This window comes from Rhamphochromis longiceps, linkage group LG6 (assembly GCF_057381845.1).
Source record: "Rhamphochromis longiceps isolate RC_006_pf linkage group LG6, R_longiceps_female_GT1.1, whole genome shotgun sequence".
NCBI lineage: Eukaryota > Metazoa > Chordata > Actinopteri > Cichliformes > Cichlidae > Rhamphochromis > Rhamphochromis longiceps.
Window position 1 is genome coordinate 38,589,729 of NC_140562.1, and position 13,228 is coordinate 38,602,956.

Here is a 13,228-nt window from a genome sequence, read left to right on the forward strand (position 1 = left end):
TGACGAGGACAAAGGCTGTGCAATGGAATGTGTAGAATTTAAAGACCAAATGTGCTTTTAAAGAACATAACGCATTCAGAAAGATTATTGCATAATACGGTAATTATTTTAAGTTATTTATTTTGTCTAAACATCATTACGTCGTTTGCTGAGAATCGAAGAGAACTACTTCCCAAAGAAGACGCATACAAAGAGCACGGTGATGAAAAATACATTTTTGTCAAATTTACCTCAAATTAATGAAACTTTCCGCCCCATAAAAATGAAATTTTATTGGCAATCTTCTCTTCAAAAGAAAAAGTATCAACTGGGATTCTGCCACCGAGAGAAAATCCAAATTTGTCAATACAGTCCCCTCAGTCTCTGTGTTTACAAGTAAACGTGGCTTAAATGTGCAAATCTCTGAGGCTCTATGAAGAGAAAATTCTCTTTAACCTATGTATTTTGTATCATTGCTAGTAAGTGATTCTTCTTCCACCAGCACAGTCGTGTAGTCTGAGAAATGATGTTTTACTAAGAAATAAGTAAGATAATTATTACCATTTACTGACTCATAACATGGGAGACTCAAGCTTATAGAAAAGTGGAGTAGGAAACTCATGCATACCAAGAAGATACTATGACCTGGAGACATATTTTCATCAGAAGGGTAAAGGGAGAAGGGCATCACTGGCAAAACTGCTGGCCTGCTGTTTCTTTGCTCCACGCGGGAGGTATTGACATTACAGATATGCTGTGTTACACAAAACCAATTTTCACATTCTTGGAAAGATTAATTAATGATTGAAAGACGAACAGTTTGGAAAGACTGTAATGCATCTTCACATTGCATAATAGGCTCCAGCCTTTGGTTCCAAAAGTGTCATGTAAAGGTTTGCCAGGAAAACAATAAATAATTAAAGCGTTTGGCACGTTATCAGGTTACTTATGAAAAGCGTGAGGATGTTTTTTATTGCTTTTTAGTACAATATGCCAAACAAATAAACTGTAACATACAACATTTTACAAAGCTCACTGGTATTTCTTTCTTTTTAAAATTTGTAAATATATAGGTTGAGATTTCATTTAATTGGCTTTTTTCTGTGAGCAGGAAAAACATCAAAAACATTTATATATGCACATTTACATTTTACAGGTTCATTTCTTTGCCTTTCTTCTTTATATTACCCAAACTTAAAAGTTACAGTGTAACCTACATATGTGCTTCTTGTCACTTGTAAAACTTCAGTGCAGGGTCAACATTCTGCACATGGCTCATTTTACCGGCCAATGAGCTCGAAGGCTGGGCCAACACCTTCCACACCCCTAACTCATCCATCCATCCACACACGCCATTTTGAGTGCGTAAATATGTGCCAAATTCAGTCCGCAGACCTGCTGAAACTTCGCACACTTGTGTAAAAATAGCGCAGGAGCAGCCTCGAACACCTCCAATATTCAAACTTCCCGCACTTATCTTATAAAAATCTGTTACAAGCGCAAAAGGCTCTTCAAAGTCCGTTGCGTGACGTTCACGAGTTGCACTACTTTTACTGTCATGCGCTGGCTCAGTGTTTTGCCTCATCTATCATGGCGGAAAAGTCTTCCCGTCTTACACTTTACGTAAACCTGTGACGTTTCTATTACTTAAGCAACTTTTCACAGCTCATATCGCCATCGAAAAGTCATCTTATAATCTGATCACCCACCTGAGAGGGGAAAAAAGGTAGGCTACTATAAAGTATTTTGTTTGGATATGTTGATCTTGATGTATTTGGCATGCTTTAAGGAGAAATGTGTGAAGCATTTTACACAGGTTATAAGGAAATGTCTGATTAAACATTTTTAACATATTTGTTTAACCCAAATAAAAACTACACACCAAAGTTTGCCCCTTATATAATAAGATGATATAACAATACCCAAACACAAAAGTAACTTTGCTACAACTTGCACTCAGGTATTATTGCGTAATAACGCCTCAAACACTGTGAGGTGTACACTCTAATATGCATTTACTTTTATTTTGTGCCCTTTAGTAAAATGGCTCTCAGAAGTGCCTTCACACGTCTACTCTCCAACAGCCGTATGTCCGTGGCTGTCACTGCATCCAGAGCTCAGGGCACAGCGGTTGCAGCACAAAAAGGTACGACTGATATTTTAGATACACAGGAAGGTAGTGTAAAGTTTGGAATCACAGTCTATGGGTGTCTTGAGGTAGGAAATGCAATTTTTAGTTGTGATAAAAAAGAAAGCACACATAAGAGCTGGAAAAACATGAATATGTTTTCTATATTTGTCTCAGATGATCAACAACACTTTAAATTTACATCTTTAGGTGCTGAAGAAGCCAAAAAGCCAGCAAAGCCAGGTAAAGATTTGAAGTGAATCTTATGTTCTATTATAGTGATGTGATCATAGTGAATGTGTGTGTGTTAATGTTCTGGCGCTCAGCCAAGGTGGCATTCAACTGGCGGGATGCACTCGACCTGGAGGGTCAGCTGACGGAGGAAGAGATCATGATCCGGGACTCGTTTCGGGACTACTGCCAGGAAAAACTCATGCCGCGCGTCCTTATGGCCAACAGACATGAACGTGAGTTAAGCAGGATTAATATGTGTGGTTCAGGCTGTGCACACTGTGAATAATTCAGAAAAAAAATCTGTTTCTGTCTTTAATCCGCCTTTACATTAAGGTGTGTAAAATGAATCTCATCTAAATATTTGTCATTTTCTTATTTTCTAACATGCGCCATGCTACAGATTTTCACCGTGAGATTGTCTCAGAGATGGGAGAGTTGGGAGTCCTAGGCCCGACTATTAAAGGTAAAACAAACAAAAAAACTAATGCTCCCCCCTCCCTCCTTTTTTCCTGCTTTTTGTTATATTTCACTGATTACACTTAGTAGTTTTTTTAAGTTGTTTTTTTTCCCTTTACACTGCAGGGTATGGTTGTGCAGGTACGAGTTATGTGGCATATGGTTTGATTGCCAGAGAGGTTGAGAGGGTGGACAGTGGATATCGGTCTGTAATGAGCGTCCAGTCTTCACTGGTCATGCACCCGATTAATGCGTACGGCACAGCAGCCCAGAAGGAGAAGTACCTGCCCCGGCTTGGTAAGTGCGACATTCTCTCCTCTTGTACTTGACATTTAAAATTTGCAAAGGGCTAAAATCCATCTGAGTTCTGGTGTGTGTTTATTTGTTCTGCAGCTCGGGGAGAAATTGTAGGTTGCTTTGGTTTGACAGAACCAAATCATGGCAGTGATCCCAGCAGTATGGAGACTAAGGCCAAGTACAACCCATCGAGTGGTACCTTCACCATCAGCGGAGCTAAGACCTGGTAGATAGACACATATAGAACAAGATGTATTGGTTTGAAACTTGCATGGAGTAAAAATAAGACAATGGAGCAGAGACCTGTATAAGTTTATATAACTTGGAACTGTGTGGATCCCCATACTGCCCATATGGAAAAGAAATAGTAAAAACTTATATGTGATTACTCATGAAAGTGGCCACTTTCTCATTACTTTCATACATTGTTTTAGTAAGTATCCAAAACATACAAGTTTCATTATATAATTTTTCAAGGGATCTTATATCTGTTTTCACTCTTATATGCTTTTCATACAAGTTTCACACAAGACAGATACAAACTTTATAAGATTTATATATATCTTTTCCATATGGGTGAGGACACAATAGTTCTGCCATTTGATGACTAATCATATAGAAGTAAACATGTGTAATAATTTAGACATGCTGACAAAGCCTGTTGCTCTCTGTGAAACTAAATTACTTAAATATCTAAATAATCAAATACACTGATTTCCCCACATCTTTTCCTAGGATCACAAACTCTCCTGTGGCAGACATTGCAGTAGTCTGGGCGAAGTGTGAAGATGGGAGAGTGCGGGGTTTCATCTTGGAGCGTGGCATGAAGGGCTTTTCTACCCCCAAGATTGAGGGAAAATTTTCTCTTAGGGCGTCTGCCACTGGCATGATCCTGATGGATGAAGTAGAAGTTCCTGAGGAGAACCTGCTGCCCAATGTCTCTGGCCTCGGTGTAAGTTAATGTTTTATCTAATGAAGTTTGGCAAACTTAATTTTTACAGCTTGTATGAATATTAGTAGCTTAAATTTTTTGTTGTTTGTCTTTGTATACAGGGTCCTTTTGGTTGTCTGAACAATGCCCGGTATGGTATTGCCTGGGGAGCTCTGGGAGCAGCTGAATTCTGCTTTCACGCTGCTCGACAGTACACTCTGGACAGGTACACAACTGTGTTTGCAGACATTGCCCAAAAACGTGGCAAAACATAAAAATCCAGAGAAAAGAGATCCATGTTACCATTTCCCCCGCACATGGCTCATACCTTTGTATCCTCCAAACAGAATCCAATTTGGTGTGCCACTGGCCAGAAACCAGCTGATGCAGAAGAAAATGGCTGACATGCTAACAGAGATCACCATTGGGCTGCAGTCATGCCTGTACCTGGGAAGGCTTGTTGATGAGAAGAAGTGAGGGCTGTCTTTCACGTGTCACTGCCTGCTTTATTGTTTGCTGTTCTACTGCCCCTCCCCTGCAAAAAACCCCCCCCCAAAAAAACAACTAAAGAAGGGTTTCTTTTGTTTTTTCTTCCTCATCTTAATAGGGCGGCACCGGAGATGATCTCCATGCTGAAGAGAAATAGCTGTGGCAAGGCACTGGATATTGCTAGACAGGCCAGAGACATGCTAGGAGGAAACGGCATCTCGGATGAGTACCACATCATCCGTCATGTTATGAACTTGGAGGCTGTCAATACATATGAGGGTAGGGAAAATTAAAAGTAATGAAAAGGCTTTTAAACTCAGCAGCAGTTACATATGTCCACCACTAGATATCAGCAATGTACAGATTATTGACGGAACGTTTTTGGTTTACTTATTAAACTGTATTTGAGATATTTTTTGTATTTGAAAACAACTTATGACCTTTTTTCCATTTCACTACTTTCTTTATAGGAACCCATGATATTCATGCCTTGATCCTGGGCAGAGCGATTACTGGACTTCAGTCTTTCACTGTGGAAAACTAAATGATGTCAACTATCTTCTTCAAACTGACTTGAAGTGATGAAATTTGAAACTAATTTACCTCATATTAAGAGCAATTCATGGTGGGATACATCACAAACACCTCATCATATTCACATTTATAGCATACTGGGGGAGGCAATATATTATTGCCTTGTTAAAGTGAATATTAAAGGTCAACCTAACATAGCTTACGGTCCAACTGAGATATGATATTTATGATGACAATGCATGTAAATAAATGGCTTGAAATAAACAGGAAGATGTTTTAATTGAAGACCCTAAATAACGCGTCTTGAATTCTCAAATGTTTTCATGTCACATTGGTTGATTTCAATCTAAAGAATCGCACACTGGGATCACTGTAAAGACAACAGTTTATAACAATACATAAATGGTAAATCACAAGTAATTTAGAATATTTTGCTTGTTTGTTGTCATTTTATTTACTAAATCAACTTATGTTAAAACAAAAGAGAGAGAAAACAGTATTCAACTTTTCTTATCTTGGACTGAAGCCATCAATGTTAAGTAGAACTATTGTCCTATAAGCAACCAAAAGAAAGAGGAAGCAAAACACTGAACATTACACTGAATATATTTACTAATACTGAATAACTTAATGAGTTCACAATATGATTAACTTCAGATAGAAATTATAATCTCATGGCATGTCTCCTTCACGGAGACATGCCAGGGCTCTGTTGGCTTCCAGCAGCTCATGACTGAACTTTGTGCAGCTGTCCAGCACCTCCTGCAGCTCCTGCAGATTCACCTGCATCCTGTCACTGTTCTCTTCAAAGACCCTGTACATGTGCTCCTTCATCTGCATGCACAAATCTGTCACCTGATAGATGGAAAGGATCAGAACAGATCAGAGATGGTCAGAAGCTTTGTAGACATGACAGCCGAGCATCTGCTACTAGCTCCAGCTAGATGCATAAAATTAATTTTGTACCTTTTCTACCAACGTCTCCTGAAAGCTGTCTATCATTTTCTGGTTACTGATGCGGCTTTGGTTAATCTTTTCCACCAATTCCTGTGCCTTTCTGCTGATATCATCTGTCCTTGAGCTACAACAAATGTAGATTAGATTAGAATCCAATTCCTTATTGAAGTTAAGATTCCTATTTAATTAACATTTTCCCCACTTCCTTTACCTAACGATCTGTCCTCTATCCCCCATCACAGATTGGTTCTTTTAGCACATAAGTGAAATCCTGTCTTCCTGATAATTTAAGGGCTGCACTCTCTTTCACTCACTCTTTTTCATCACATTGGGCAGGAATTATTTTAGTTTAGTAACTTAATGTAACCAATAAATTCATAACTAGTGTAAATTGGAAACTTTGCTTATTTGCCAGACATAGCAGTCCATGGTTCTTCCACCCATTTAATTCACAATTGGATTAAATATACAGTAACTTAAACCTTTAAGTACAGAAGCACTTATTATTTGAGGAAAGATACAAGTGATCTTAAAGTAACGTTCCCAACATTACACAGCTGGGTGAGTAAAGATGACTGATCTACCTGCTATGGTGCTCTTGAATCTCAGTCACGCTCACACTTGAAGATTCCCCCCTTGATGAATCACAGTCTGTGTCTTCTGTCTGCCTCATCAAACATAATGAAACAAAGAAATTATTCTACTTTAATCAGCTGTATAAGAAACATTAATCATGGAGATCTAATGCTGCAGATGCTCTGAATTTCAGGAAGAACTGAAATTATAGTTTAACCTGTATAATCATCAATCACCCAAAGTAAAATCTCAGATAATTAAGGCACTAGGCTACAGTACCTTCCTCCTTAGAGCTCAATTTGAGGGATGGACTACTACCGTTCAAAAGATATTCCAATGTTAAAGGAAAGAGCCGCCTGTAAAGTGCTAGTCTTAGGTGTTTATTAAGCAGTGGTGTGGTGATACTGGCCCCTCCTGGAATACACTGTATCCACAGAAACACTGGGGCACCTACACATTACACCTGCAGGAGCTGTTCATCCATGGAAACCCACACAAGAAGCTCCCAGTGAACAGTTTTTGTGCTGATATTAAAACCAGAGGAGGTTTGAACCTCTTACTGGGTCAAAACCATTACAAATTATGCCCTAAACCCTATTCTGCAACTTTACCTTGTAAATGGCTGATCCTAGATGCATCCACTTTGCAATAATAACACTTAACAGCTGATCACTGAATGTCTAGTAGGGAGGAAATTTTACAAACTGACTTGTTGCAACAGTAGCAAAGACCCATCCTTTCACAAATGAAGAAAGATTTCACGGCTAGGTGCTTGATATGACACACCTGTGGACCATTATTTATTTTCATATAGTGTTTTTAATCATAACTGCACATAATCTTTGTCACCTTATCTAAATATGCCAGTGTTGTTTTTATTCTTGTATTAAGAGAATACACATTACCATCCGTGAGACTTCACACCCTTTCTTGGGAGTGTACTGAAAATTTGATGGTAGGTCCTCAAAACCAAAATCCATTTGGGTCTTTTGACTCTGCAAAGCTAAATCTGAGCTGAACGGGGGAAAAACAATCACACCATTACAAAAAAGTTTAAAATACAGTCATTAGCAAAAGTATATAGCTAGTTAGGCTAGTCTGTAAAGCTAGCTTAGTTACAGGCATATTTGCGTCAAAAAGAACCCCTCTATATAACATACATATTACATTATTCAGTTGGTCATATACAGTAATAAACAAGGGCTATAACCTAGCTTTGGCCCAAAACTGCTACACAAATAATGCTTTACACTAGCTAACGGCTAACTACTACCTATTTAGGATTAAAGCTAGAGTCATAATCCGGCGGTTTTTCTACTAAAACCTATTCAGCCATACTTACTTGAACATTATTGTGTTAAAACCACAGAATGTATATATCATGTGTGTCTGCAATTAATGGTTAAACGGGGAGATGTTCCCAGATACCTCGAAAAGTTGGGAATAGTAAAGCAACAGTAAACCACACTCGACTCCAAACCCACCGACGTATGATTATAATTTTGTAGATGTTAAAAACTGGTGTCAAGCCAGCCTCCAATTCGAGACTTGCAGTCAAGCCAGCCTCCAGTTTGTTTTACGTTCCCTGTGTATTCAAAGTATTACGGGAATGGATGTGGAAACCGGATTTCAAAATAAAAGCCAACTTCGAGTGAATTAACAGATATGTTAAGAACATAATAACATATAATTTAGGCTTTTTTTTTTTTTTTACAAACTCTAATGTTAGATCTATATGACACAGCCTTGTACCCTAATTGTGCCCTGTCACTATCAAGGCCATCTTATTTTGGATTTCAAAGTAAAAGCCCTGTGAATCTTCATTTTTGAACTACTCTTTCAATGACTTAATAATGCTCTTAAAAGCAAAAGTCGTATTTCCAAATACTATTTGAACTTTATATCAACACTTTCCAACCACAGTCTTTTTACAGTGATACCATATCAATATCAAGTCAGTCTGATTTTGCCTTTCATAGTAATGGCCCTTTGAAATTGTCCATAATTGACTTAATCTTCTAACGATTCAAAATGCTCTAAAATGAAAAATTCTTGTTTCCACAGGGTAATTCCACCTTAGATCAACAGTATACAGCCCCACAGTGATACCATATCAATATCAAGTCATTCTGATTATGCCTTCCAAAATAAAAGCCTTTTTAAATTGTCCATAATTGACCTAACTTTCAGTGATTTCAAAATGTTTTAAAATGGAAATTTCCTGTTTCCACAGGGTAATTCCACTCCAGATCAACAGTATACAACCTCACGATGTTACCATATCAATATCAAGACATTCTGATATTGCTTTAAAAAATAAAAGCATTTTCAAACTGCCCATATCTGAGTTGCTCCTGGAACAATTTCAAAATGCTCTAAAATGGCACATTCCTGTTTCCACAGGGTAATTCCACTTTAGATCAACAGTATACAGCCCCACAGTGATACCATATCAATATCAAGTCATTCTGATTTTGCTCTCAAAAATAAAAGCCTTTTCAAATTGTCCATAATTGACCTAACTTTCAGTGACTTCAAAATGCTCTAAAAAGGAAAATTCCTGTTTCCACGGGGTAATTCCACCTTAGATCAACAGTATACAGCCCCACAGTGATACCATATCAATATCAAGTCATTCTGATTATGCCTTCCAAAATAAAAGCCTTTTTAAATTGTCCATAATTGACCTAACTTTCAGTGATTTCAAAATGCTCTAAAATGGAAATTTCCTGTTTCCACAGGGTAATTCCACCTTAGATCAACAGTATACAGCCCCACAGTGATACCATATCAATATCAAGTCATTCTGATTATGCCTTCCAAAATAAATGCCCTTTCAAATTGAGCATATACGGCCTACTTTTTTGACGATTTCAAAATGTTCTTAAACAGAATTTTGCTGTTTCCACAGGATAATTTCACTTTAGTTCAACAGTATACAACCTCACGATGTTACCATATCAATATCAAGTCATTCTGATTTTGCTTTCAAAAATAAAAGCATTTTCAAACTGCCCATATCTGACTTGATCCTGGAACAATTTCAAAATGCTCTAAAATGGAAAATTCCTGTTTCCACAGGGTAATTCCACCTTAGATCAACAGTATACAGCCCCACAGTGATACCATATCAATATCAAGTCATTCTGATTATGCCTTCCAAAATAAATGCCCTTTCAAATTGAGCATATATACGACCTACTTTTTTAACGATTTCAAAATGTTCTTAAAAAGAATTTTGCTGTTTCCACAGGATAATTTCACTTTAGGTCAACAGTATACAACCTCACGATGTTACCATATCAATATCAAGTCATTCTGATTATGCCTTCCAAAATAAAAGACTTTTCAAATTGCCAAGATACGACCTACTCTTTTAAAGATTTCAAAATGCTCTAAAAGTGAAAATTGCTGTTTCCACAGGATAATTTCACTTTAGGTCAACAGTATACAACCTCACGATGTTACCATGTCAATTTCAAGTCAGTCTGATTTTGCTTTTCAAAATAAAAGCTTTTTCAATTTGCCCATATATGACTTACTCTTGGAGCGAATTCAAAATGCTCTAAGATGGAAAATTGCTGTTTCCACAGCATAATTCCACTTTAGATCAATAGTATCCAACCCCACAGTGATACCATATCAATATCAAATCAGTCTGATGTTGCCTTCCAAAATAAAAGACTTTTCAAATTGCCGATATACGACCTACTCTTTTAAAGAATTCAGAACGCTCTAAAAATGAAACTTGCTCTTTCCACAGGATGAATCCATGTTAGATCAAAAGTGTACATCCACACCATGGTACTACTTCAATTTGCAAGGTTATCATAGTTAAACTAAATGAAACTACTGGTTAAGTTTTAGTTAACTGTAATAAATTAATAAAACAACAACCATCTGAATGATCCTAAAAACAAAAAATAGTCCAAGCGGCTTAATTTATGTATATACTTTATTTTTAGAATATCCTAATACAAGAAAAAGCAGCTTAGATACACATATTTATTGAAACTGAGACGTCTGGATAACTGAGAGTTAACCGACTTTAAAAATGGACGTATTTGTCATATTTCTTACATACCTTAATACCAGTAAATGTCTAAGCAGAAAACGCGATTCATCAGGTCAGGCAATATTTTTCTAGTCTTCTTTTGCCCAGATTTCAAGGTTTTATGTTTATGTGCATTCAGAGATGATGTGTTTTCACTTTTCTTCTGATATCAACAAGGTAGAGAAGAAGAGAGCCAGAGAACTGCCACTCACTGGATACTTACTTTTGGACCATCTATAAACTCTGTAGATGGGGAAATGTGAGGAAATTCAAATAGATCAGCAGTTTCTAACATTTTCAAACTTCTGCCTGGTGTTAGAGCCGTTTGATGTTTTTGGTGCTATTACAACTTGTCACCACAAGAGGGAGTAGTAACGCTACTTGCCACTGTCTCCACTCCCATTTAATCCAGGTTCAATGCTGCTCAGGTGTGATGTGTTAGGACAGAGGCAAACAGTTTTTTAACCATGTATCATGTAAATGAGCGTGTATCATCAAGTATGGTTATGTTAGATCCTTTTTGCATCATCTTAAAAAAATCAGAGCACCCAACTTCGGACGGGCAGATGACCTGCTCCACCTCCTGAGGCACAGCCATCCCACTGAACTTTAGCAGGTCACCTTGATCAGGTCCACATACCTAAGTGCACTGAGAATTCAATAGTCTGAACTGATGTTATGTATATTTCTCATGTATGTAAATTGACTTTTATTTGGCTTAGAAGAAAAAGTTTGAACTAAAATTCACATTATTTCTATCAGCTTCCAGAAATGGTGGTCTTCTTGCAGTAAGTGAGTGAGTTAAGCTTTTTTCCTACAAGTGATATTTGGATGTGTTTTGCACTTTAACTGCAAAGTTTTTGCAGCTGCACTTGAAAACAACAGTTCTTTGCATATTACATTAGATTGACTGGTTGATGTTCCAATAATATGGCACCAACATGACCAAGACGAGCAACGCAGCTCATGAGCTCAAAAGAAGGCAAACATTAGGTAATGTTTAAGAAGACCCAGCTTTTTAAATTTAGACCTTTCCAGGTGATGACCCCATTAAGCTGGTTTAGATATTGCCAATAGTGTCTGAAGCTATCATGCAGACAACTTCCTGTTAAAAGGCTGTAGAAAGAAAACTCTTTTTTTATGTACTTTTTCACAAGACATAGGTTCATTTTTTTATATGTTGTATCTTTTTTTTTTTTTTCAAAAGAAAGGATGCAAGCTAGTAGTAATAGTGAAACACCTTTAGGAAGCTGGTTTGTCTGAGCTTTTCACTGGGATGCTCTTCATATGTGTGGATTTGTGGGAATGGGTTTAATAGTAAGTGAGTATTATAGCTGAGTAAGCACTTACAAGATAGTTGTGGATTAGGTGCTCTGTCATTCTGTGGGCTGGGATTGGGATGGGATGAGGAGTTGCTTGATCGCTGCTGTGATTTGGAGCTTAATCCCTCCCTTCATCTCTCTCTGTCTCTCTCTCTTGCTCTGCTGCTGATCTGGATTATTTCAGAACAGAGATTGCAGCACGCAGGAGGCAGCACAGAGGCTGATATCCTGATTTTTTTTTTTTGCTTTACTGGAGGATGAACTGATGATAACAACATGCATCATAATGCAAATTAAAGAATAAGCTGGGTAGAAATATGAGCTGGAGGGATCCACATGTGTTAAATCTGCAAGCAGCAAACACATGGTCTTGGCAGGTGGGTAAATTTACTCCTTGACTGGATTTGAAATGATAACAGATGTAGATTTTGACACTTTTCCTGTAAACTGTTGGGAGTGACGTCTCAGCAAGAAGGTAAATTATACATGCAATGGAATAACTGCTTCTCTGTGCTGGACGTGGAGGCTGCTAATCTGGGAATATGGACAGTTTTAACTACACAGAAGAAGGATTGCCATCATTTCAGTATTTGGTTTACAATGAGGAGCCTCTCTATAAGGAGTACAAGCCTCCTCCCAGAGATCTCATCCAGCTGCCCAAATCGGTCCTCTACCTTCTGATGGCCGCCCTGGTCGTGGTTGCTGTAGCTTACGCTATTGTGGGTCATCTCATCAAAGACCTCATGCTGGATATAACAGGTAATCTATTCTATCAGAGGTAGCTGCTCACTCCAATGATCTGAAATTTTTTTTATATACAAGACCATATTTTATTTTATTTTTTAAAATTGGAATAAAGTGATGTGCTGTGGTGTTTGCTAATGTGATGTAGTAGTTGGAGTAGTTTGTATTAATAGTCCAAACCTTAAATCCTTTCACCTTGGAGATCCCTGTACTGGGACCAGGCTGTATCCTTTTTAAAACACACCCGCTATTTTTAAAGGACTGCTAAACACAAGTGAAGAGACTGCAAACTACTATCACTAGAACAGAAACATTATGATTATGGTCATTACCAAAGTTTCAGGTTTGGTGGAGTTGCAGCTGAGGTTTTCTGACATCATTGTCAATGTGCAATGCAACCATGAACATGCTCTTTACTAGTTCGCCGTTTTATTTATTAGTTTATTTCTTAAAGAACCCGAGGTTACTCGATTTGCCTTTTACTGCTGTGCAGACTGAATTTTGGGTGTTTCAGAAGTAAATTATAG

General features: G+C 37.7%; 2 protein-coding genes across 4 annotated transcripts; one reads left to right on the top strand and one right to left on the bottom strand.

Moving 5' to 3' along the window:
- Positions 1 to 1,300: 1,300 nt before the first annotated feature.
- Positions 1,301 to 5,347, top strand: LOC146668672 (glutaryl-CoA dehydrogenase, mitochondrial-like). The gene is made up of 12 exons (XM_085410650.1): positions 1,301 to 1,705; positions 2,019 to 2,125; positions 2,318 to 2,350; positions 2,434 to 2,574; positions 2,742 to 2,804; positions 2,924 to 3,094; positions 3,191 to 3,320; positions 3,830 to 4,046; positions 4,148 to 4,251; positions 4,373 to 4,498; positions 4,633 to 4,793; positions 4,985 to 5,347. The coding sequence occupies exons 2-12, from the start codon at positions 2,023 to 2,025 to the stop codon at positions 5,056 to 5,058; spliced, it is 1,323 nt and encodes a 440-aa protein (XP_085266776.1). The 5' UTR covers positions 1,301 to 1,705; positions 2,019 to 2,022; the 3' UTR covers positions 5,059 to 5,347.
- Positions 5,348 to 5,501: 154 nt separating this feature from the next.
- Positions 5,502 to 10,386, bottom strand: syce2 (synaptonemal complex central element protein 2). 3 transcript variants are annotated; one of them, XM_085408722.1, is made up of 5 exons: positions 8,066 to 10,386; positions 7,487 to 7,595; positions 6,590 to 6,669; positions 6,015 to 6,129; positions 5,502 to 5,903 (listed from the first exon to the last, which is right to left on the bottom strand). In XM_085408722.1, the coding sequence occupies exons 2-5, from the start codon at positions 7,559 to 7,561 to the stop codon at positions 5,721 to 5,723; spliced, it is 453 nt and encodes a 150-aa protein (XP_085264848.1). In that variant the 5' UTR covers positions 7,562 to 7,595; positions 8,066 to 10,386; the 3' UTR covers positions 5,502 to 5,720. The 3 variants fall into 3 exon arrangements, with proteins under 3 accessions (XP_085264848.1, XP_085264847.1, XP_085264846.1); XM_085408721.1 differs by having other exon boundaries at positions 8,010 to 10,386; XM_085408720.1 differs by having other exon boundaries at positions 7,924 to 10,386.
- Positions 10,387 to 13,228: the final 2,842 nt, after the last annotated feature.